Genomic DNA, 26,924 nt, shown 5'->3' with positions numbered 1-26,924 from the left:
ACGAGGGAAGGGAGGAGGGAGAGCAGGAGCAAGCGAGCAAGCAAGCAGCAAAGGGAGAGAGATTATTCAAAATCCCAAGCCACACCCCCTCCCCCTCCTCCCCGTAGCCTCCCTCCTGTATCTGTGTGTGTGTGTGTACTGAGCACACAGACCTTTAGAAATGGCATTAAATTGGAGGGAGTGCGTGGATGTTTGTATCTGTTGAGCCACCCAGCAAGTGCATGTGTGCGTGTGATAGTTCCATTTATGTGGTCATGCATTCAAACCTCTGTAGTGTGGATGAGTTGGATGCATCCTTGTGTGTGTGTGTGTGTGTGTGTGTGTGGGGGCGTGTTTTTTCTGGTGTGTAACAGTGGTGGCTGACTACTAATCATCAGTAGCATTGAAGATTCTCTCTCACTCTCACTCTCACTCTCTCTCTCTCTCTCTCTCACTCTCTCTCTCACTCTGTCATCTCCTTCTCCTCCTCCTCTCTCGCTCCATCTTTTATCATTGGATGATTTACCATTTACGACAGCGGTGAAGCACGCGGCTATTTTTGGTGCCATTTTCTTTTACATTTTGCCTGTGCTGAAGAAACCTGACCTCTTTTGATTTTGTATGGATCACAGTGACGACTCAGTGGATTTGAAGCAGTGAACAAACCTTCGTCAATGCAGCTTCACAGACCAAGCTTTTCACTATTTCTTTCATTCTTTATTGCTTTTTTTCCTGTGTCCACATGGTTTTTCGTGGAGATGGAAGGCACAGATTCCTGAAGTCTTTTCTCAGTGTTATTACTCTTTTTATTTCATTGCTGAAGAAAAGAATCCCCTTTTTACCTAACAGTGTAGAATGTAAAGTGGATCTTTTCCTGTGGAAAAAATATTTGGGAACATTATAACAGGAAGTCATTTTCAAGTAAACCGGTGAGAGGAGCAAAACTGTGGATTTGGAACAGGAGAAGAAAAAACAAGGTCAGGATTTCATGCACTGAAGGGCTGTTTGAGAAGAAAAGAAAGCGTGTAAAGTCAAAGCGTTTAAGATAAACTGCTTCAGACAGGAGGAGGTATCAGTCTAAGACCAAGTTCTGAAGAGCATCAGAGGACAACCAAAGAAGATGTTATGGTCTCCCAGACTCTCGTTGTCAAACTTCCACGTGAAGCTGACGGCTAAAGGGCTTTTCAGAAATCTTCAGCTGCTGTCCGGATGTCGGAAGAACACGGTGGTCTTCCACACAGGTCTGGACACAACACTGTCCATCACTCATCATTTCCACACATCTGTCTTCACAGCCATGGTGTCTGAGGCCGACAGGTTCTTCAAAACCATCTGTGACCCCGTTCTGTTCCTCTGCAAACTTTTACATCAAGCTCTTCATCCATCCATCCATCCGTCCATCCGTCCATCCATCCAGTTTTCCCATCTTCCTTTCTGCCACGTGCTTGTGAAATGACGCGAAAATCATTTTTGTAGAAGCACATGACGGTGTGGTTTAGGTAGAAAGGTACTTTTGATTGTTGTCTATGATCTGTGCTGATGTTAAAAACGGTAATTGACACATTCTGGAAACACTTAATTATAGTTTCTTCTCATTTAAAATAAAGGCTATTTAGAATTCTTTTGAAATCTATTACACAGTCAAAATTGAACACCAGCTTGGTTTTTAGAAAGTGACATCACATCTCACATCAGAATCAGAAAATCACAGTTAGGTATTTGACCTGAATCTTTCAGACTTTCAGATCTCTCTGTGCTAACGTGGATCTCTTTCCCCTCTTGTATATCCTTTAAAGTCTGTCATCACCCTCTGTCATAGTTTAATGTCTGAGTCATTTAAATGAAGAGCAAGGATCAACATTTAGTTTGAGCTTAATAGTTATTCAGGGGACGGCCTGCCTGACTCCAGATCAGCCTCTTCTCCCTCCTCCTCCTCCTCCCTCAGCTCCTACTGTTTTCCGACATGGGGATGGCAGCCATTGTTGCGTCCGTCTCTCCTCCTCCTCCTCCTCTGTGGGGGCTTTCAGTATTGTAAGCCCGCCTTCTAAAGCCACTGTGGATATGTTAGGGTTACAATAGGGCTGTCAGTCGTCGACACACACACACAAACATGTCTCTCTGTGTGTGTCTGTGTTTGTGTGTGTTTCTGCACGAGTGCTTTGGCAGTAGTGTGATGAATAGCTGCGGCTGCAGGCTCGGTGGGATCCACGCCCAGAGGGCCACCAACCATGTGACTACATCTCTCACTCCCTCGCACACACACACACACACAAAATCAGCCCTCATGTTTAGAGGTAAGAACTGGTACAAGTGTTCCATTTGTAACACTCTGGTTTCCTCTCTCGTTCCCAAGCACATGAGGGAACTACGGTGGCCTTTGCATACCAGAAAAGATGTAAACACCTTTTCACAAATCACTCTCTCTCTCTCCCACTATTTTGTCTGTGAAGGTCCTTGACAAAACAAGTCCAGTCACTTGTAACAAACTGCTCCTGAAGATTCCTCCTCCTTCTTTGGTTTGGATGGCATTGGGTTTATGCGGCTGGAGCCTTCCTCAAGCTGTTTGCTTTAAAACACAAAACGCACACTCTGACAGTTGTTTCTGTTCGAGCTGATGTAGAACACGCTGTGTGAGACAGTGTGGGAGTGACTCTTTTAGCCATTTCTATGGCTCTCTTCATTTCTTATCCAAACACTCAGTAAGTCACCTGCCAAGTTTGAAGCCCGTCAAGCGAACTGTTGGTGAGGAATAGAAAGATAAAGATTTTTGACATTTTGTTCCATTTCCATGTGGACAGGGCCAAAATATGTGTGTCCACTAGGGTGATTGTGAGGCTTTCAACTCCTTTTAATATGCCTTGGCACAATCACTCACTGATTCCCTTATTGTCTTTGACAATCCAATTAGATTCCTTAATCTGCCAATTAAGGAATACTTAATCTGTTCATATTTAGCAGTGTGCATTTTTATTATCATATACGACAGGATCCACGACCGCACTGCAGTACAATACTGAGCTCAGCCGTGTTTCCGTCATGGCGGCTTCTCTCTGAGCTGCCGTGTGTTTTCCTCCCAGTCCATCTGAGCTCTGCGGCACGTGTTTGGCTGCAGTGTGTCATCTCACTCTGAGCTCCACAGACCCACTTCCCTCCTGCTGGCCTGAAATGTAGGTTAGAGCAGGCTTTAGTCATCAACTGTATGTGTCCTCAAACACACGCGCGGCAGAGACACTCGTGCAAGCTGTGCAGCGGTACAGCTGCAGCTGGCCAATCGTGCAAGCTTTAATCTGATGTGCGGTCGCTGGTTTTGTGATGAGGGCATTAGAGGACTGGAACATTCTCCTCAGGCTCAACAGAGATGGACAGATGATGATTTGGGCTACAGTGTCCTTCGATTAGTAAATACAGGCATAGAGATGTTCTTTGCGGAGATCAGGAAACATCTGGAGATGCCTCTGATCTAGAAAATGTCCTGTTAAATGTGTTTTTGCCTGAATTGAAGGCCAAATGCTGCTTCGTCTTTCACTTGAAAAACAGCCAGTGGTTAAAGCGGTTGAAATTATCTGTGCATTAATGTTGCCGTGGTTGTTGAACCTCCTCTTTAATGAGGAGCAGGGTATAATTTTCATACTGAGAATTTCTATTTTGGGCCTTTTTTTTGCTCATCATGTGGTTGTCAGTGGGATGTCTTGCAGCTGAAGTGGTCTGGCTCACGTTTATACAATGATAGTCATCCTGAGTTCTCTCCCGTGGTTTGCTAGTTTTACAATCCTTGACTCAGGTCAGTCAGTACGTTTCCATGCACACTTAAAATGAGCTGTAACTATGTCATTAATTAGACCGCTGTCCTCGCTCCAGTATGCAAACAGTTAGCTTCTGCTATGCCAGGTGGTTACATGCCCCGCCCCCTTTCAGCTTGTTAGTATTTTAATTTTTCCTGGTTGAACTAGATCACATACCAAAACAACTTTAGAGGCAGCAAGTAAGTGCCATGTCTAGCACCATGCCATAACCATACTTGCTACAAAAACAAAATTTTGTAATACTACAAAATATATATAGTATTCCTTAAACTGACGTCAGTGCAAAAATGTACCGGTCTGGATATATGGATATTATATCTATATTGTGACATTAGACAAGATATGGTCTTAGATTTTGGATATCGTCATTTCATGATAAGGAATCTTTTCCTGGTTTTAAACGCTCTTGCATTGATCATCATCATATCTATTAAATTAAATATATATGTGATATTATAAATTAAATATTATGTATATATATTGATACATGTATAAACAAATCTATATTTTAGAAAAGCCACTTAATAATACGTATTATTATTTTTGTTATAGCAGAATTTGACCGTATTTATAGTCAATTTCACTGTTTCTAACACAGGTAAATATCCTTCATTTAATACTAAAAAGCCAAAGAAATAAAGCATCCCTACTTCTATTATTTTTAGGTTCTTTCTTGTTGGACATGTGCAATTGTAATTAAACTCTCAACCACATTATCTACGTGTGTTTGTTTGACTTAAAGTAATTTAATCAAGTACAACTTCAGTTGGACCAACGTGTGAACGTATGATCTAAAAGTCCAGTTTCTGTCAGACTAACACAATCATTTTATTTTACCTAAAGTCATGCACATGCACCGACTGTCTGGATTCGGGCTGCATTTTAAATACATAGACACAGAGATGTTGTGATACCAGTTCTGACCCCTGAACAGTTGAATAGATTTATATTTAAAAGACTCAATCACTCACCTGCTTTGCACACCGGTGTCCATGGCAACAGCCATGTGGTGGTGGATTCTCCAGTGCACAGATGACATGAGTCGTTGACTGTAGCCAACACTTTATCATCAGGCTTCCATGTTTTCAGTCCTGAGGTCAGCTGATTTTGCTGTGCATCAGAAGAGGATTATTTCTGTTGTGCAAGGTCAAAATGTACCAGAAACCCAGGAACACTTAAAAAAGAAATGTAACTGTAATTTGTAATAACTGGACCAGAAGAGCTTAGTCAAATAAATCAAGGTAAATTAGGAATTCATGATTTGTAATAATTATTATAGTTAATTTTGGACATGTTGTGTTGATACTGAGGACTGTTTGTCTGGGCAAGAATTACAAGACAATACACATAACACAGAACAACAGTCTGATGATAGAATCAGCAAAAGAAAAACATAACAAATGAGTAAAGTTACAGATCTCATAAACACCAACATAAAAGAGTGTCCTCTTTTCAGTCACTGGCTTAACAGGAATTATATCACAAGGCCGTCACTTATATGGTGATACAATCATTTGGGTGACAGCAGAGCAGTGGAGAGCCACAAGATAAACATATATATATATATATATATATATATATATATATATATATATATATATATATATATATATATATATATATATATAATATGAAAAAAACCCAGACTAAAATGTTAAACATTAAAGAAAAGAAAAAATGTGAGTTGCACAGAGCTGATGCTGTGCTTTACTTATTATTTCAGACTTTCTTAAAGGATTTTGTCATCGCCATGTTTTACCTCGGATGATGATATTGTTTTCAGCTGTGTTTGTTTCTTTGACATTTTCTGAGACTATAGGTCACGGCCTAAAGGAAAGTAGAATTAGATTTTGGTGCTAATCTGGACACAGATTTTTTTTTTTCTTTTTTACGCAGGTCTTTATCAGGTCAGGGAGTGTAGTGACATTGTGGGAAACTGAGTGTCCTTTGTGGAGTTTTGCACTCACCAAGGGAAATTGATCCCGTCTGTTGAACACAACACAGCTCTTTCAGAGAGAAGACAAAGCCTCGTCCTCTTCTCCCACACCTGACCTTTACATCCCTCTGCTCTCCGCTGCCGCCCCCTGCTGATAACTGTTGCTCTGGTCACACGGAAGTTGCTCAAATTTTTCACGCAGCAGGTTTACACGCAAAGTCAATGCATAGTCGACTCGCATTTTGTTGAAAATTTCAACTTTGGCAAAAACCTTGCCTCATATAATGACGCAAAAACCAATCAAGAAATCAAGATACTTCAGCTGATGTCACATCTGTGTTCTTCAGCCAGCCAGACATCCTTAGGTGTCAGACCACGTCATCACACCAATATTTGGTTTCAGACTTTAACTTTGTCAGAAATACAACAAAGATAGCATTCGCTGTGACACTGTTTTATGGTGATCACGAGAAAGGGACAAAAAGATGGCAGACACCCCGCTCTATATTCACTCTGTACTATAATCAGGAATAAGTGAACATACTGCAACTTTGCTGTTTCTGAGACTGTGCACTACTTACTTACTGTGTACTGATCAGACTGTCACTACCCAATCTGTACCTGGAAACACCATCAGTTCTGCACGTGTGCCAAATTAAACAGATAGATTTGTTCCACTTTCTCTCTCTTTGTTCTGGTGTTAACACATCCATCCATCCATTATCCATTATCCTACCGAGTCACGGGTGGTGCTGTGCCAATCTCAGCCGACATAGGGCGATAGGCAGGGTCACGTCCTCGACATATCATAAAATATGTTCATAGTTATTAGGTTGACTATGGCTTAATAATATACTGCTGCAAAAAGTTGGACAATAAGACTAAAAATAATTTAAAAAAGAGAAGGTGATTTAGGCACATAGATCTTGGCTGCCATCCTGGAGTCCTCAGAATCAGGAGGTCTCACAAAGTCTCAAGAAACACGAATTGCTTCACAGCACTACACACACACACACAAGCTAGCCAGGTACCGTCTATATAGAAATGTCTCTATTTCAGCCATAAAAACAGGCATTTTCTTTATTTAAATGGACTTGCACTGGGTCATTTGCTGTAAAGTGGTCCGTTCACACATGCATGGTAGAAAACGGGTCGGCACGTGCAGAACCGACGGAGCGTCCGGGTACAGTCTATGATGAAGCAGCAGCAGTGATCCTTCCTGTCTGTGTGACATTCATGTTAACTGTGTCATCTCTCTCTCAGTCTGGGCTCAGCAGCTCTGCATGACTGACTGGCAGACTCCAGGTATAAACCATCATCACTAACACCATTCATGTATGTATGTACAGTATGTCTGTGTGTTCGTGTGCGTGCGTGTGCATACATACAATGTTGTAAGTCACTGGGACAATTGTGATATTTGGGAAAAAATAATTTGAACTTCAAAGCTCTAGTGTGTAACCTCCTCATGTGGAGTTCATAGACTTAATCTGTGAAGTCATGTGACAATGATTTGAATGTAAAGGACTTGTCATGAAAAGTTACGCACTACAGCTTTAAATGTGTCAAATATCAGTAAAATGACGTGGTTCTATTACAAAATAATATTTTGGTTGCGTTTTACATTTGATTTTAAAGGTGAAATAATAATGTTGAATTGGAGTGTTTTTTAGTATAAGTACGTCGTTTTCTACAGCTGCAAGGCTTGAAAATGGACACTAAAAGTGATTGAAAAGTGTCACTTGTATCATTTATTGTATTTCCATGTCACTTTGGGTTTTATCCGTTTATGCCTTTTATTTTATGCTTTTTGTGTGTTTTTAAACCCAACAGTTGATTCATGCTATCCTTTTATCTGTTTTTATGAGAGCAACCTCTATATTTGTCTAATATACAGTATATATACACTACCTGTCAAATGTTTGGACACATTTCCTCATTCAAATAAATGAAAAGGTGTGCCCAAACTTTTGACTGATAGAGTGTGTGTGTATATATATATATATATATATATATATATATATATATATGTGTGTGTGTGTGTATATATATATACATATAGATACATATATGTGTGTATATATATATACATATATGTATATTCATAAAGCACTATGTTCTGCTTGTTCACTGCCAGTAGGTGGCAGTACTTGCAAGGCTTTCATTACTAGCTTCAGGGCATTGTTGACCAGCACTGGATCTTATTAACACTAACAGAGCACACACACAGATATGAGGTCAGTAGTTTTCTGCAGTCGAATCACATTTGACTGAAAAATCATTTTAAAAACAACACAGTTGGCCAAGGTGCTGTATGGCAAAACTGTAAAAAAGCAATAATACATGAATTAGAGATTTAAATACAAGCAGCGAATGGAAGTGTGGTTTTAATTTGAAACTCTTATTTGTAAATAAACACTTTATTTACAAATTGAGTCTCAAACTTAAATGACCCAGGGGTGATGCTATTTTACATACTCTCAATTGTCTGTTTTGATGTGGAACAATATGTGGTTCAGGATTCTCTCTTCATATATATATATCAAAAACACACACTTAAGTGGTAAGCCGCATGGATTCAATTGGAGGGCCACATGTGGTCGATGGGCTGACGGTTTGAGACCTCTGCTCTGATTATGTCCCTGCGACAAGATTAGAGATGAGTCAATATCATTATCATCATGAATCAGGATAAAAAGTGTGGTGAAATAATGGTGAACAAGGAAAAACATTAACATGATGATTAAGTGTATTGAGTGGATTATTATCTGGCTCTCTAACTGACAGTCTATGTGATTTATTTTGAAATTCCATTAGTGGAACATTGTGTAACAGTTTTTGAGAATATACGTATTGATTCTTTGTAACTTTAGTAACATATACGTTGGATCGAGAGAGCGAGAGAGACCACAGGGTCTATAAGAGGCAGAAGAAAAAGAAGTGTGTTGTCTCTCTAATTGCTTTCTCTGGTAATGCACTCCTTAATGCACACTCTCGACCCATCACACACACACACACACACACACACTTGGCCATCATTACCATACGATCCCATGATGCATCTGTCTCAGCCAAGCACAGTCAATAGGGCGTATTCTCAGTTGCTAGATGAGAGTGAATGTGTGTTAACATGTTTTTTGACACTGCTGTTTGAGCATGTGATTTGCTAATGACATGTGTGAGGACACACCATGTTGAATGTTGTACCTGCCACACACAAACTAAGAGGTCGTCGTTCTCTTGCAGTGGACAAAAACAAACCCAGGGAGGCTCCGGCAAGATCCACCAACACCACCACCAATACCAGCAGCAGCAGCACCAGCAGCAGCAGCACTTCACAGGTCACAGCAGCTGCAGCCGCCACTGGTGGAGGAACCAGCCTCAACCGACTGCAGCCCCAACCTGACCTGGTACGCACTCTAGTTTTGTTTGAATTTCACAGCATTTACCGTGCTAATTTAGCTTAATCATGGGTGAGACGCTGAATCAGTGAATGATTATACAATGAGAGTGAACCTGCCTAAATCTGTATATTTAAAGATACAGTGCAAACAGACTGTCAAGTTTATCAGTAGGGATGGCACCATACCACCACAAACGCAAGTATCTGCCATTACCGATATCAGTCTGATAGTTAATATGTTAAAAACACATTTGCTCTTAACATTTCTACCTATTTCAATGACATAATTCTCCAACTGTGTGACAAATATTTCTCTCCCATAAAGAAGAATTAAACAGCCCACGATATGACTCAGCTAAAATACTGTTTTTTACGGTCATAGTGAGATACATAAGGGCTTTTGGGTAATATCAGATTTTACATTTCCATCTGTCCAATACCTGATCCAGGAATTTTAAATTGTAAGGAATTGGCAATTCCAATTTCTGACTGAACAGAACGTACCATCAGACCTGACTGAGGGAGCATTTGTTTGTATACACAAGCAGTGCAGCAGGGGCGGGGACAAGGAGCGTTTATCCTGGCAAACTCCTGAACATCCAGATCTTTTCAGAAGTAGAATTCAGTTCCAGCAGTCAGATTACAAAAACCTCTTTGATATCATCTCCCTTTGCTGGCAAATATTACTGTTGCCTCCGTCTGTCTTGACTTAAAACAAATCACTTCCTAGGTGCATTGCATTAATGTGACACAAGATCTAATGTTATCATGAGAAACATCGGGAGTCAAATATTTTATTTTGTGACAAAGTGTGAGTAGTTTACAAACTTCATTTTCCATTCTGAAAAGACGTTCTAATAGTGAATGGTGAGATATATTATATAAATATATTTTCATTTACATTATTCTTCTATATATACTATATATATACATATACACTATGTACAGTATATATATATATATATATATATATATATATATATATATATATATATATATACACTATATATACATATTTAAATCTGATTCTTTTGTTAAACGTCCATCTTTACGGTATGTGTTGGTATTTATTGCCAGGTACTAGATGTACCAGTCGCCGAAGTCACCAACCCCGGATCATGCACTACAGGAACCTCTGGACTTGGGTTCAAAGGGAGAACTGGGTCACGGTCCAGCCCCAAGACTGGATCCCGGCTACAGAATGCTTTCAAACCTGGTGTGGCCAGGGCTGCAACGACAGACGGGACAGCAGTCACCGCCAAACAGAACCAGAGCAAAGAGCAGGCAGAGAAGAAGAACCAGGCCATCACCCAGTTGAAGAGGCTCCTCGCCCAGGGGAATAAGAGAGTGGAGGCTCTTGCTACAGTTATCCAGTATCTCTTCTCTGAGGTAAGCTCACCTCTCAATATCACAGTGTGTAACACACTCATGCCCTCTGCTGCTGAGGAGTGGAAACTGCCTTTGTTTTTGTATGGGGAAAACATTTTTTCATAATGCCAACTACATTATAATGGCTTTGATATTAAATATTACAACAACTATTGAATTACATTTGTCAGAGTGACTCTCTCTGCAGTGACTTGAATAACTCTCTGTGGTAACGAGTAACTCTGCAGTGACTTTAATAACTCTCTGCAGTGATTTTAATAACTCTCTGCAGTGACTTTAATAACTCTCTACAGTGATTTTAATAACTCTCTGCAGTCATTTTAATAACACTCTGCGGTGACTTTAATAACTCGCCCCTCCGTATCTCTCCGACCTTCTCCACATCGCCACCTCCTCCCGCTCCAAAACCCACCTGTTTAAAATAGCCTCTCCATTTTCTGTTTACTGTTGTCCTGTTTACTGGTTTTTATTGTTGTTTGTTTTGTAATGTGTCCTTGAGAGCCAAAAAGGTGTTTATAAATAAAATACATTATTATCATTATTATTATTATTACTATTATTATTACTCTTATCATTACTACATGTGACTGTAATAACTCTAGGCAGTGACTCTCTGTAAGGACTGCAGTGAATGCAGTCAGTGACTCTGAAGTGACTCTCTGCAGTTACCACAGTGACTGTCTACAGTTTATTTTTATAGGCTACAGTGACTCTTTGCAGTGTGGCAGCACTTTTGACCTTTTTATATATGTACACTTGATAGACCCTGTACTGCATTTTAAGACCGTGTCCATTTGAATCTCCTCAAACAACAACTCTGTTTGTGGTGAACAATCCTACTGCTGTTTCTCACTTATAGGGTCCTTATGGGTCCATATTTTGTGCCTTTAATTTATGGTGGATGCGTTTGTACATGTTAATACAACATGCAGTGAAGGTGGCAAATTGGACGGGTGGGGGTGTAAAGAAGTCCAATTTATGTGCACACCATCCTTCCCCTTTGGCAAAAACCACCTACAGCCTATTATTATCACATAACTCTGCAGTTGTTGGCGTGTTGCTATTTACAGTACAGTGTTGGAGATGTTGTGTAGTAATGGCTGTTTTTAGTAGGAAGGCAGCAGCAGCGAGAGTCCACACCCAGCTCCCATAATACACCGTCACATGATGCTACTAAAACACATTGCATGTGCTGTATGCGTGTGTGTGTGATAATAGATATGTGTTGTTACTTAAGTGCCTATTTTTGTCCAGCATTGTCCTATTAATGTGTTTGTCACACCTCTTTTGCTCTTCTTTGGATTGAAAGGTCTTGTTTAAGATCATCTCTCCCTCATATGACAGAAACATAGTTAAAGGCCTAGTTAAAGTTAAATCACTTCATACTGCATTGAGCTGGTTGGTGTGTAGACAAGTACCCGGATGAGTCCCGGACATGGATTAGCTGCTCAGTAAATATTTGCTGTGTGTACAGAGTTAAGTGTTATTATATGTGCGCAGCTTAGAAGCACGTGAAAAAAGTTCATGCACACAGACATTATCCACAGTAAGTACCATTCAGTTGAGCACACCTTTATCCTCTCATAACCCCTGTTTCCTGTGTGTGTGTGTTTTAACGCAGACCTGCTGCCACTTTGACTTTATTTTGTCCACCATATTTCTTGCTGATGTTCAGGCGTAAAAGAAAATCTCCAGTTTAAAGGAAGATATTAGCTTCAAACAAGGGACATCACAGCTCACTCCAGCTTTAAGGCATGGGCTGATAAAGGGTTTCAAGGAATGTTGTGGTATTTAAAAGTTATCTGTCATAATGTGTATGAGCTAGGTTTGTGTGTCGCATTGATTAACATGACTCCTCCCCCTCCAGTTTGTTACAAACAGTCAGCTGTGTTTTCGATGGTATAATGGCCAGTGACAGTTGTAATTGAAATATTGTGATTCCATGATTTTTTTGCTGAAGGTTATCATACCATTAGAGTTTCATTTATTCATTGTCTACTGGTTCATCCTCCACATGAGGGTCGTGGGGCCGCTGGAGCCAGTCCCAGCTGACATAGGGTTACATTACAACCGCCAATGTTCTTGCTGTGAGGCAACAGTGCGTGCCGCGTTCACCACAGTGTGGCCCCTGTAGAATTTCATGAATTAAAAACTAACCTTGATCCCCCTAAAGTCATAGCCTGTGATGTCTTTTGAAAAAAACGTTTTATTCCATTTGTCAAAATCCTCCTCATGTCCTTGTAGACATTAATAAATAAAGTTGTCAGCGGTTTGTTGCCCTCACAATATAAACATGACCAGTCATTTGGCCTGCTTATTATGATCATTTGAAGTCTTTTTCAAAAGAAATCTCTCTCTCTGGTGCTATAACAGGTTTGTTACTGCTGATAACTGGTTATTCCACAGATAGTGAGCTCCTTTCAAGCTGATAACAACTGCCGCGTGTGTTTCACACACTCTCTGAGGACGCGTGTGTGTGATTGTACATGTTACATAACTCTGGTGCACTGATTAGACTGAGTTTGCGTGTGGTGACCGGTAGCAGCAGCTTTGTTGTGGAGGTGCAGTAGCATGTAGACTTGTGTTCAGAGACAGACGGTGTCTTCATGGTTTGGACAGCAGCCTTTGCTCACTATTCACTGTGTTTCCAAGCACAGTTAAGTTGAGCTGTGGTTTTAGCTTGGATAAACCATTTAACTGTACTTCTGTCCTTGTCCTAGTATACAAACACGAGTGGGGAATTGATTTATTGAACGACTGCTGTGCTTGGTGGTGATATGTATCCTATCCAAAGCATTTTTCGGATTAAAATGTCTGCTTCAAAATAAAAGCATACATGATGTTAACTTATTTCCATTTCTTTTCTCATTTCCAGTTAACCTTATGTGTGCTGGCCCTGGGGCTGTGTCATGCACAGATCTGCACTGAGGGCTATTTTGCACATACAAAATGTGTAGCAACATGTCTAGGGTTAAAAAGTGAAACAGTACTGTGCTTACGACTGATTTACTGTGAAACAAGTATGACAGAAGTGATATTAACGGCAAAAAGCAGTGTTTTTATGGTGGCAGCCATCTTGGAATCCCATGTAGTGGTTGAGGTAGCTCAAGTTATAAATCTGAATCCAGGGAGCGTTCCTCACATAGGGATGAATTCCAAGTTCTGATTACAAATGGGAAGCACCGTCATTTCTAAATATTATATTATTGAAGCTGAAAGAGCATAAATTCAGTCTCAGTCTCGTCATCTCAAATCTAGTTTGGATCTCAATGTTCCATTATTTAGAGGTCAAAGCCTGCGGCTGGAACTGTGGAGTCTATTTTGAAACCAGTTAAAAACATACACATGCGACAGTAATTCAGCTTCCAGTGGCATCTGTTGTGATAATAAAGCACACTTTTAGTGAGACTATCATATTAACATGTACTGTATTTTAAAAGTCTAGTTTTTGTGAAACTAAGACTATAATTAGATTTTTCTGACATCATGTAAACATACTGACTGGGTCACTGATTGGACGAGGAGGCTGGTGGAAGGCAGAGGTGCTGGGGTGGGTGAGGGTGGGGGTTTGTAAGAGAGAAGGGAGTCAGGGGTGGTGGGGGAATGCAACAGCTGCAGATCAAGCCCCAAAGCTGTGTGATGTGTATGGCTGTAACTAAAGCATGAATTCCACTGCTATCTAATCTGACCCACTCACTTAAAAGTGACTGTGAATATCAACTGAACACTCAAGGCAGAGCTACTTTGCCCTGGGGGTGGGCTGTGGGTGTGGGTGTGGGTGGAACTGCTTGTTTTGGAAAAAAAATAGTTTTGTTTGTTTGTGTTTGGGTGGAGAATCTGAATATTCTGCCCCTGAAACCCACACTGATGATGTTTCAGTGTCTGTTTTGGGCATTTAGTAAATGTGTTATACATGTTGGCAACGATAAATGACAGCAAGAATACAAACCTCATGTTTTTTGTTTTTTTTTGTTTACTTAACAACTTAGATTTTTGTGGTTCATAAAATCCTAACTAGATTTGTGTCTCTTTTCCACAAAGCACTGTATAAACCAGAAGTGCATTTGTTACCCTGGCAACCTTCATCTCCAATGTACTGTGAAATTCCTCACCTCTGCTATTTTCCAGTCTGCGATTTGCCTCATGGAAGATCTTTTTTTTTTTTTTTAATTTTCAGTGGATTTTGGTTTTATCTAGCAGGCGTGGATGTCAACAATTGTCCAGACTTTTTTTGTGCATTTTTGTGTTTATGTCTGTAATTAATTTATTAATCAAATTAAATTAAACTCCTCCCCCAGTGTTCAGTGCACTGAAAAACATTTCTATATCTATACAGTTATGTCATAATTATTGTATGTATTTATATGTACAGATAATTTGAATGTAATAATGAACTCTTCCACATTTATTTATCTTTGAGGACTTGTTTTAACAAAATAACTTTAATACTCTAAAAATGTGTGAACGTGACTAAATATGTTTAAATGTAACCTATTTGACTATCAACAATGCCATCAACTATCAGCAATGACAAATTTCAGTAATGTTAGGAATTAAGTTAAAACATTAATTTCTTTGGTATTTCAAGAAAACCCTGAAGGAATACAAAGAAATCTGCTCCATGCTGAAAAAAAGGTGCTTTCTTTTATGTACTGAGGTTTGTTTGCCTGATCAGTGAAAGTTGTTTCACTGTAAACTTTACACAGAGAAGGTGAGGAGAGAGAGAGAGAGAGAGAGAGAGAGAGAGAGAGAGAGAGAGAGAGAGAGATAAGAATTAGGGGACGAAGAGAAGAAAGGTGGAGCAGAAATAACTCACATTCCTCCATCAAACAGTGAGGAGGAGGAGGAACAGATGGAGGCAGGACAGTGGTGTAGAGGTAGAGAGAGACAGAGAGGAGTGGAAGTGGCAGAGCGAGCACTGAGTAATATGCAGAGAGACAGAGGGAGGGGTGAGAGTGGCAGAGAGAGCTCGTGAGAGACAGAGCGAGAGAGAGAGAGAGAGTTCCATTAAGGAGGAGGACAGAGTGACATCCACGTCTGATAGTAGTTACAGAGAGAGGGAGAGAAAGTGAAGAGAAGTGAACAACAAGAGGGAAGCACAGTTGTGTGTGTGTGTGTGTGTTTGTATGTGTGTGTGTGTCAGTGTAAGTCATGGGTGCCACAGCCAGCAAAGCCCATGCAAAGCCCAGGAAGGTTCCCCCTCATCGCCGCAAGAAGAAACGCAAGGTGTGTGTTCATGCGTGTGTGCGTGTGTGTGTGCGCGCTCACATTTGTTCACGTGTGTGTGTGTGTGTGACCTGACAGGATGTTTTCCTGCTTGTTTGTGTGCTGGCCTCTGGTCGTCAGGGCAGTTATGAAACATCACAGCGTGGACTACACTCTCTGTTATCTGACTGTATATGAGTGTGTTTCTCTTATCTCTCCTGTTCTCCACACGTTCACTGCTGGAGACATTTAGTTTGTGCGTCTTTGTTCTTCACTTTCTTTGTCGCCTGCATCTGCTCCTTAACTTAAGCCAGCACTCACACAAACAGATGGATTTTATGACTGTGTGTGTGTGTATGAAAGTGACAGGGTGAGGAGTCAGCAGCACACATTGTAAATGCTGCTACTTCTGTTGCTAAACTGCTGTCATTTCTGTGTTGTGTGTCTCAGGGAAAAAAAGAACGGAATTCCTTCACACAGATCATAATATTCTGTCTGAGAGCTTGTTTTGTTGTTTTAGTTTTTGCAGTTGTTTACATGAGCAGAAAAACCACAAACACAGAAACATTGGAAAGTCCGGTTTGTTTGGGGGGGTGTGAATGTGCAACCGAACTCTGATCCGCCTAAAAATATAGCTCTCTGACATAATGTAGGGCATTGTGGGTAAACACAATCAAAACATACGTGTAGAACGATAGCTGGGAGAAATGTCTGAGCCCATTGTTACAGTGTATGTGTCGTATGTTCACATAAAACCATAGGGTTTGATGCAGCTCCATGTTTTGCTCTGATGTGGCGGAAACAGAAGTTGTCCTGCGTTAACCAATAAAACGCAGGACAATGTTTGTCTTGTGCCACACGGTTGGTGTAGTGGTTAGCGCTCTTGCATTTGCAGCAAGAAGACCCGGGCTCAAGCCCCGGGCGGAACAAGGGCCTTTCTGCACGGAGTTTGTGTACATGGGTTTACTCAGGGTTCTCTGGCTTCCTCCCACAGTCCAAAAACATGCAATATGGGGATTAGGTAAATTTAGTGACTCTAAATTGACCATAGGTGTGAGAGTGAATGGTTGTTTGTCTCTATGTGTGTCCCTGTGACCCCGCCTATCGCCCTATGTCAGTACGTTGGCACACCTCCTCCGTGACCCTCATGTGCAGGATAAAGCGGTAGAAAATGGATTGATGTTTATCTTGTCTTAACCTTCAGTAATTCTTGATGTAGGCGAGGAGGTGAATACATTGTTCAAAAGGTTCGGTTTGAGTCCCCAGTCCTACCAATCGTAATAGTCTAGTGGACTATAAGGTGTGAAAAGGACCTAACTCTTGTAGATTTTATCTTGCCATTAGTCCGCCTTTTTCTGACGCGAATTGAAGTTAGTGTTGCTTTGTAAATGCACCAGAGTGCATGGTTTAAAAAAACAAAAACAATGTGGAGGTTTTACATTAAATCTGATTCTGTGGGAAAAAAACATTTGAAATATTTCTACTGTGTGTGTTTCACTGTAAATTAAAAAGTGTGGTATTGTGTAAAGGAACTGGTATTTTTAAGGGTTAGAATAATGAAAATGAATGACATATTCACGTATATGTATATATTCACAATTTAATGACTCAAAGTTAAAAAATAATATGAATATGTATGTATGTGTTTTATTGAGTTTAAACGTGTCTCGTCTCTTGTGCAGCGTGAGGAGTCTTTGAAGCAGAAGAAGGAACTGTCGCTGGAACTGGCAAACCTGCGCGACGAGCTGGGTAAGAGACACGCAACGTACTCTACTCACTTTCTCTCCACACACACACACACCCCCTCTCTCTCTCTCTGTCAGCCATTTGCATATGACACACATTGCACACAAAGGTTATCAGGGACGGGTCAACAGATATTCAAAACCTGGTGTTATTTCTGGTGGATATTCCTGCAGCTGCTCCTCCTCTGAGCTGGGAGTCTGTGCACATGTCCACATGAGTTTTTATGAGATTTCTTTCACAACAGCCAATAGATTACACATTAACATTGGCTATGTTGAATTTTCAGACTCTGATCTCAGTAATATCAATGCAGAACTGACAGCACAGCCGTCAGTAAATAAAGTTGTCTGGAAAAGTCAGGCTTTGTGCTTGCAATACTGTGATGAACACAACCATTTGTTTCATTCAGAGCACACTGAATGTACCTGAACAACAAACTGACCTGACTACCTCTTTGCACCCTGCTCTCACTGTGTCATCACAACAAGCCAGACAGGTGCAAACTGCTGAAGGAGAAGTTTGTGAGTGAGCTGTGGAGAAATGTCAGTACTGCTCATGTTCACATTTCCACTACAGAAACTTTACACAACCAAGGACCTTAGGGCCCCATGATTTCAATTGTGATGCGGAAAACGTGGACAGAATCGTGCTACTGAGCAATAAAATATGAATCAACTGTTAAAAGTGGAATTTACAGAATTTGCATCTGAATCCAGAGTAGGGCAACACCCAAATTATTCTTATGGTTATAAGAGGTGATATTATGTTCAGTAAATTCTGCCTGCACGTGGTTGACTAGACCCATAAAAATACATATGACGACCACTAAGAAGAAGAACAAGGAAATACAGCAGCCAACAGGAGCCTTTACGAAGTCCAATACAAGTCTGCACAGCAATGTTAACATAGCAATTTATACAAAATTGTTTAAAAAAAGTATTTTTATATATCGGTCAATCTCTGACTGCCATGAAATTGAGCTTAAAATTGATAATCAAGATTTATTTGTATGAGATAGTGACATATAATCAGCAGTCAGTTGAGCGCCAGCCTGAGACACTGATGCTCACGGTCACTGAGACATGACTGGCAGCAGGGACACCAGAGCAGAGGAATCTGTTGGGAAGTTTGCCACTTTATCTCCATGTTAGACAAAGACTTTTCCAAATAGAAACACACGTTTGTGTCTTTTTGTTAACCACTCACTCCCTACACCAAAGTCCATAGAGAAAATCATCAAATAATTTCAGTATTTGAAATCCTTTGCTCAGATTTACCTCAGTGAGATGAAATAGCTTCAAGCTGGTATTGATTTTATTAGTTGAGCTCTTTGGAAGCTCAACTACAGCTTCCAAACGTCCTCCTTGTTAAGTGACCCTGGTGGCAGCCATGTTTTCAGTGAGAGTAACAGCAGGGTCACTGCTAACTAAGTGTCAGTACCTCATTCAAACACACAAAAACCTCTAGTATCATTTTTAGTGCTAATATTGATGTCAGTTGGTTAAAACAGTCAACCACAGTCCCTCATACCAAGAGAATCAGTATTGAAATCCATCAGATGAGTGATATAAATAACACTTGATAGTGTTTGTGAGTGCTTGGGGAAAATGTTTCATGTGTACTGTATGTATGTGTGTGTGTGTTTGAGGTGTGTTACTCAGCAGTCAGTGGTTTGACAGGCTGCCATTTAATTGTCAGTGAGACAATGCACCAACAACTAACAACGGAGATGGAGCATGTAGAAGTCAAGAGAATACACCTCACACACACGTGGCATATTTCTTTATTGTTTTATGCAGGTGTGTCTCAAAATTGTTATTGTTCGTTGCTTTCACAAGACTACACACACACACACACACACACACAGGAACAACCTGTTCCTATACTGGTTAACGTTTGGTTCTTTAATAGTTTACAGTAATCACATGGAGTCAACTACTCTGTGTTACAGGTTTATAACAAAGTGCCGCTCTGTGTAACACTCCTATTGTGAAAAGCAGATATGAAAATCCCAACTTAATATTAATGAACCTGTAATAAATAATACCAAATAAATGCATGCAGGTAGATTTTACAGGCTATCTAATAGATTAGATTAGATAACATAAGATCCTTATTGATCCCACAGTGGGGAAAAAGCAGCTCACAAAAACCGAATAAAGTACAAACACACAAGTAGAAAATAAAGAAAGAAAAAAAATGTCTTTCAGATGCTTGCATCTCCTCGAAAAATAATTAATTTCAGCTAAATGTACACCTACTGAAGTTTTTGGTATTTTAACCGTATCATCTCAAAATAGGTAAATGAATGACCATCTATTGCATGTGTCACAAACACAGTACATCTACCTGTTCCAAAGGAAAAACACTTCAGTTTTTTCCAACCATGCTTTTATTGTGAAATTGTTGCAGCCCCATAGAGTCCTGGCCTTTGTTAAGAACAGAGGAGGATATAGGACACTTAAAAATGTCACTATATACATTTATATATATATATATATATATATATATATATATGTATATGTATATACATATATGTATATATATGTATATATATATATATACATATATGTATATATATATTAGTGCTGGGCCGTTAACGGCGTTAACGTGCTGCGTTAACGCGAGACTCTTATCGCGCGATAAGAAAATTATCGCCGTTAATCTATTCTCAAAGTTGGGTCTGGGACCTGGGTCCACATAGTGAGCAAGCTATGAATTTCACTTTGATATGTTAGCGCGGATGTATACCTGGCCCAGAAGGCTCTGACCTGGCTGAGCGCGGATGTAGGTAACGTTACGTTATGTAATTTATTGTCATTTTTTGTTTTATAACGGTCTATGTAATTTACCACGGTGAAAATGGTTTCAGGTTGGATATCCAACCGTCGCGTCCGACAACTGTCTGAATGAATATCCAACCTGAAACTAACTTCACGCGGTATAGCTGTAGCTAACGCTATCAACGTTTTGCTGATTAGTTGCTGATAGTTGCCTACTACTACTAGCAATCTTACTCTGATATACTTTTTCTGTCCTACTCCTAATGTTAGGTGTGATGAAAACAGAGGAGCGCCACTTAGCAGAAGAAGAATTCAAATGAGCCATTTTAATCTAGATTAATCTAGATTAACTCCAAGATTGCAGTGAGATTAATCTAGATTAAAAAAAAAATTAATCTATGCCCAGCTCTAATATATATACATATACGTATATATATATATATATATATATATATATATATATATATATATATATATATATATATATATATATATATATATATATATATATATATATATATATATATATATATATTAAACTGGTGTTATTAGGTGACTATTTGTTTTTTTCCTGTGACCCCTCTGGCGGACAAGTTTGAGTCTGAGTCACAGGGAGGTACACACAACTGAGTTATTACTCATTTTCTCTCACTATGTCAGGAAACCGTACTTCAAAAACAACCACTTTAAAGACAGAATATTTGGTCACACAGTTGCTCCGTGCCAAAGAGAGATACAGTGTAAGAGATATAGTTACTAGAAAGAAAGTACCAAATATTACAGAAAATAGAAGTAATACAATGTAATAACCATAAAATACCCCAAGTCAGTGCATAGATGTGCGTACTCGTGTTATTTTGGGCAGTTAAAGTCATTTCTGACCATTTACCAAAAGTGATCTTTTCATACTAGAGGGACAAATGTGGGCCTCTCCTAAAGTTGTATCATTGGTTTACACCTGCTGCCAAACAACTTACACATATATCTATAATAAAGAACCACATTGTGTCTAAGCCACCCTCAGCTGTCATTGTCTTTGTGTCTCTATCACCACGACAACAGGCGCACAAACTTACACCATAGAGCTCTATTCAGTGGGAAACAGCAACTGTCCCAGCTCCAGCCAGTTGTTAGCACATGGTTATAGAAGTGTTACTTCATGCTAACACTTTATAGACACTTGAGTAGATGAAATTGTTTCAGAAAGTATTATTGCAGTGAAAAGAAAGGTCCTTCAACCGTCCTGCTGGTCTATTCTTTCACTGGACAACGTGCCAATTATTTCAGACTCAAAACAGACCTGAGATCAGAATGGCGTGTGATGATTGGTGGAGATGGAAGGAAGCGTGAGAGCTGAACTTAGTGAGTGTAGGAATGAGTGCTGCTGCATACCTCTGAGTTGACTTGCAGATGTTTCAGGGGTTGGAGCCTGTGTCTGCCGTAAGAGTAATTAAACAGGAATGTGGTTGTAATGGAATGCTGAGGAACATGCACACACACACACACACACACACACACACACACACACAGAAAAACTGTTAATACCTGTTGAGGCACTGACTGTTCTGGCATGTCCCACCTCAGCTCACTCTGGAATATGACATAATGCCAGGTGATGACTTTGTTGTGCATGTGATTCTCCAAACTGTGTTCAATCAACAGTACTGAAGCATGCAGAGGTCCATTGGACACTCTAGAGTCACCATAGTTGTGAGAGTGAATGGTTGTTCATCTCTACATGTTGCCCCTGTGATGGGCTTGTGATGTATCCAGGGTGTCCCCCGCCTTTCCCCCCTTGTGTCTGCTTGGTTTGGCTCCAGGCCCCTTTGCGACCCTCATGTGGAGACAATGTTCTGTTCTGTTTAATCTGAAATATCATCAAAATGAAAAACAAATAAAAATTTTTCCGTGCATTCTGTGCTAATTAAGGAAATATACATAACTATGAAAACATCTGGTATTCTCAGCCAGCGTTTTCATTTGGGGAATCGACTTTTTAAATATACAGTAACAAACCACTGTGGCCTAAATCACAATATCAGGTGCAAACGTCAATGTATGCATGTTATTTAAAACATACATACACATTTGGGGACCCAGAAAAAGTCTCCCGTGACTGGCCTGTGGGTCCCACCCTAGTCTTTGGGAACCAATGGTCTAGGCTAGCGCAGCGTATGCCTGAAATAGTTATTTTGCCGTCACATTCTTACACTGTGATGAGTGAGTTTGTGAATCACATACTGTATGAACCTTATCTCGTGATGAATTCTGCACCCACGTGTTTGCTGGTGTCCATGACAGTGTGATAAATGAGGGTCAGTGTGAGTCTCACACAGGGATTTCTCCCTGACACTGATCTGTCTCCTCTCCCACTGACTCTGACCCTTCCTTGTTAGTACTAACACACAATAGCACGCACTCACTTTCATTCCTCCTCTCGTCATCTCCTTCCAGTTGTGTCGACACAGTCCTGTGAGCGTCTGCAGAAGGAGAGGGATGAGGTGCGTGTCAGTCGGGAGGAGGCTCTCAAAAGGCTGGAGGAGCAGCACAAGGAGGAGCTGGTGCAGCTGGAGGACAGGTGTGCATTCACCTCTGCTGACTCACAAGCAGAATGTTTTTTTTTTTACTGGATGTTGTCTTAATGTGTGTGTGTGTGTGTGTGTTATAGACTAAGGAGTTTCTACCAAACAGAGTGGGACAAGGTCCACCAGATGTACCAGGAGGAGGCTGACAAATGTCGCATGTTGATGGAGCAACAGGTCAGAGAGCACACACACACACTGGTTTAAGCGGCTATTCTTCTGAGGATTCTTGATTTCCATTCATTAACGACTAAACAAAGCGTTATCTTTAACCTTAACTATAGCCAGTTAAAGCCTCAACGTAACAATAACCAAGTCTTAAGGCCTATGAGTGACCACACAAAGAATGCAAAACCAGCGTGTGTGTGTGTGTGTGTGTGTGTGTGTGTGTGTGTGTTGATGATCTACAGGTGGAGGAGCTGAGGAGTCAGCATGAAGCAGAGAAGAAGAATCATGAAGTGAGTCACAGCCAGAAGATGGAGTCTGTCAAACAGCAGTATGAGAACTCCATACAAGGTGAGTGTGGTGACGGGTGCTGTAAATAATGCTGTCTCCCCACTACATGGTCCCAGCTCGCCTCGACACGGTTTGGTTGTGTTTCCATTGCAATATAGTACCTCCTCAACATGGGCGGAGTCAACTGATGAGATTTTAGACATTTCCCTGGTAATTAACACAATGCCGAACTGTAGATCACTTAATCCTGAAAACATGCGTTAATCTCCAACATTTTAGCAGGGAAATATTTAACAGAGGAGTCCGGTGACAATCGTGTATCACAGAGAGTACTGAACGTTTCTGTGAAAACAACAAATATTTTTAATTAACTAAGTCTAATGATTCAGTACACTGAAAATAACTGCTTTACTAGTTACACTAGTTAGTATGTTTGTGTCATGTATAAAACTGCGGCACGCCCACATTGAGGAGGTTCTATGAAGTAATGGAAAACGACCTCTGGTGTCTGATTCCAAACCGAATAGAGTTGAGTAGAGACAAGTAATGCTAGAACTGTATTATGGAAAAGAGCCATTAGTGGTGTATTCTAACCTCTACAAGGTGTTTCAAGAATGGATTTGTTGCTTGGATGCATGGTTATTTGGTTAGTGTTATGCTTGGTTAGTGGATTGGTTGGTTGGTTAATTAGTTGGTTGCTTGGATGATTGGCTGGGTGGTTAATTGGTTGGTTAGTTGGTTGCTTGGTTATTTAGTTGGTTGCTTGGATGATTGGTTGTGTGGTTACTTAGTTGGTTGCTTGGTTGGTTAGTTAGTTGGTTGCTTGGGTGATTGGTTGTATGGTTGCTTGGTTAATTAGCTGTTTAGCTGGGTGGCTGTTTTGACCATGCTTTAATGATGCACTATTGTTTTCATGTAGTCTTTATGTTTTTAAAATGTTTTGAATGTTTTTTTTTTACTTTTCTCAGTACAAGACAAAGTCCACCTTGCAGGCAATAAAGGTTTCATTCATTCATTCATTCATTGGTTGGTTGGTTATTTGTTTGTTGTGTGGGTAAGTTGGTTGCTAGGTTGCTTGATTAGTTGCTTTGTTGGTTCCTTGCTTAGTTAGTTGCCTATTTGGTTGTTTATTTAATTGGTCAATTTCTGGGTTGTTCCAATTCATTGTTTACCTGTGAATGACTTAGGTTAATATTTGGTAACTTGGAAATAAAATGGGAAACACATACTAGGTGAATGACTGTAGTAAAACCACACTTTAGACAATGTTCTGCTCCCAACTTTGTGGCAACAGTTTAAGGAAGGTTCTTTTCTATTCCAACATAACTGTGTCCCAGTGCACAAGGACTATAAAGACATGGTTTGACTTTGAAGAATTTAACTGGCCCGCGCAGAGCCCTGACCTCAGCCCCATCGAGCACCTTTTGGATGAACTGGAACACAGTTCATCAGTGCCTGACCTTATAAATGCTCTACAGAATGGACACAAATTCCCACAGAAACACTTGAGGAAAGTCTTCCAAGAAGTGTGGAACCTGTTATAGCTGCAAAAGGGGAGCAACTCAGCTCTGTATTAAAGTACTTTATATGTATTTGAATACGTCATTAAACCCTGTTGGGGCAATGGTCATGCGTCCAAATGCCTTTGTCCATATAGTATATGTCATTGTTCTGGAATTCTGTTCAAGCATTAACGTGTGTGTGTGTGTGTGTGTGTGTGTGTGTTTGTGTTTCAGAGCTGAAGAGAATCCAGCAGACAGATCTGGAGAACTTGCAGACAACACTGGCAGAGACTGAAACTTCTCTCTCAGTACGTTTCATCCCTGACTTATTACCTATTTTCTTTTTATGTTTTATATTATCTAAATCTATTTTTACCATTTTCAAGCCTTTTAGTTGATTGTTTTGGACATAAAAAGTATATTGCACTATAAACAGCTGTTGCCGCTTCAGGTCAGAGCTTTTTCTCATTTGCTTAGAAAAAAAGTTTTTTTCTGCTCTTTGTGTCAGATGTAACATAAAAAACACATTATTTTGGATGTTTTCTGAGGATATAGATGGAATAACAATTTAACATTACTTTAACATGTAATATTAGGAGGAAAGAAATGCATAAACCATCAGGTTTTAATGTTACAGTTGACAGATAAATGTATTGTTACACCTGTAGTAAAATGAGCATTTGTTGTTGCCAGGGTTTAATTTTGCTGCGTGTGTGTTCAGATAAAATGTCTAATATCTCCACAGTGAAGAGATCAGTCAAAGCTGTACTGTGAAGTTTTTAATCAACTGTCTGTATTCCATAGTTTGATGGGATAAATGTCTCTTGTCCCCACCCACACCATGGACCAACAAGAGGCTAAATAATAAACAGCAAAAGCAACAACCACAATCCCCATAAATTACACACTGCAGCTTTAAACCTAAATTACACTACACAATTTCTGCCAAATAATCCTGTTGCTGCCAAGTTTTGTCAAATCACTGCTACTTGTAATTACAACTTCTAATCTGATCGGCTGTTGCCTTGTGTGAAATCTTCAAAAACGCAGTGATCCTCCAACTCTAAAAGTTACATAGTGTCATGTTGGCTTTTGATGGTCGCTCATGGCTGATGTTCATCTGCATCCTCCTTCTCTTACCAGGAGAAAATAACTGAGCTGTCTGCAGAGAAGGAGGCCCTGAGTGAGAGGCTGCAAGCAGAGGAGGAGAGGAGGAGGCGGATACTCACTGACAAGAATTTGGTAAGAGAGGGATGATCAAATGAGTGAAACACAGACAGATGCCATTTGTATAGTACTGAATTATCACATACAAAACTGTGTCCAAGTCGAGGGTCAGATGAGGTCAAGTAATATAAAATTCAAAACAAGTCACGGTTAAAGATTAAATAAAGAAACAAGCTTGTAATCTAATTGGAAATGGTTACTTTTTTCCAGTCGAGTACTCACAAATGAACATAAATGTAATAAAATATTATGCAGTGAGTCATTTATGAATGATTTTCCATTGAAATCAGCAGTATAGTGATGTCTCACCTCATTTCCTCTGCTGTATTTCAGTAGAACAGCACATGAAGTCACATGTATCTTAACCAATAATTTGCTTTACTTTCTAGCTTTTACTAGACGTATAAAGCTAAAAGAGAGGGAGCTAAATACAAATAAAAAAACAAAACAAAAACACTCTGCTTCCAGCTCTGTGTTTACAAAGTCCACATTTATGTAGTTTATTTCTTATACGGGTGAGGTAACTCCATGTGTGCTGTTAATAAGTGTGTCAGTGGAGGAGCAGGAGAGACACACCAGATTAACTCACGGGCCGAATACAGTTGTGTGGTGGGCTGGATGCGGCCCCCGGGCCTTGAGTTTGACGCATGTTCATGACATTTTCCACGGAGCATTACGACTGTATTCTTCAGAAACATAAAGATTATACTCCTTTCTTAAAGTGATGTAATCATGACACCTGAGTGAGGTGTGAGGCCGCCTCGGCTGAGAGGCCTCCGCCTCTAAAGCTGAGCTGCCAGCACTGAGAGGGAAAGGAGAGTCAGAGAAAGTCAACACACAGAGATGAATTATAGTCAGAAGCTTTTGACTGCTGCACGGGATAGGAAATTAAATATATCTTAGTAACCACATA

The 26,924-nt window shown here is 40.1% G+C and overlaps 1 protein-coding gene and 1 long non-coding RNA gene across 2 annotated transcripts in view; one reads left to right on the top strand and one right to left on the bottom strand.

Annotated features, from left to right (window-relative positions):
- Window positions 1-26,924, top strand: part of LOC122771300 (microtubule-associated tumor suppressor 1 homolog) — a 61,324-nt gene that overhangs the window by 28,975 nt on the left and 5,425 nt on the right. The window contains exons 8-17 of the mRNA XM_044028791.1: window positions 6,982-7,023; window positions 8,965-9,024; window positions 9,070-9,128; window positions 10,199-10,510; window positions 17,398-17,464; window positions 22,699-22,822; window positions 22,913-23,003; window positions 23,237-23,342; window positions 25,019-25,092; window positions 25,928-26,026. Of these exons, the coding sequence (XP_043884726.1) occupies window positions 6,982-7,023; window positions 8,965-9,024; window positions 9,070-9,128; window positions 10,199-10,510; window positions 17,398-17,464; window positions 22,699-22,822; window positions 22,913-23,003; window positions 23,237-23,342; window positions 25,019-25,092; window positions 25,928-26,026 (1,034 nt within the window). The remainder of the gene's footprint in view (window positions 1-6,981; window positions 7,024-8,964; window positions 9,025-9,069; window positions 9,129-10,198; window positions 10,511-17,397; window positions 17,465-22,698; window positions 22,823-22,912; window positions 23,004-23,236; window positions 23,343-25,018; window positions 25,093-25,927; window positions 26,027-26,924) is intronic.
- Window positions 2,379-8,819, bottom strand: LOC122771301. Its single transcript, XR_006360595.1, has 3 exons — window positions 8,761-8,819; window positions 4,754-4,892; window positions 2,379-3,139 (listed from the first exon to the last, which is right to left on the bottom strand). It is a non-coding gene; the product is annotated as an uncharacterized LOC122771301 (long non-coding RNA).

The sequence above is a fragment of the Solea senegalensis genome, linkage group LG6 (genome assembly GCF_019176455.1).
Source record: "Solea senegalensis isolate Sse05_10M linkage group LG6, IFAPA_SoseM_1, whole genome shotgun sequence".
Classification (NCBI taxonomy): Eukaryota; Metazoa; Chordata; class Actinopteri; order Pleuronectiformes; family Soleidae; genus Solea; species Solea senegalensis.
This window is presented reverse-complemented; position numbering and strand designations above follow the sequence as displayed.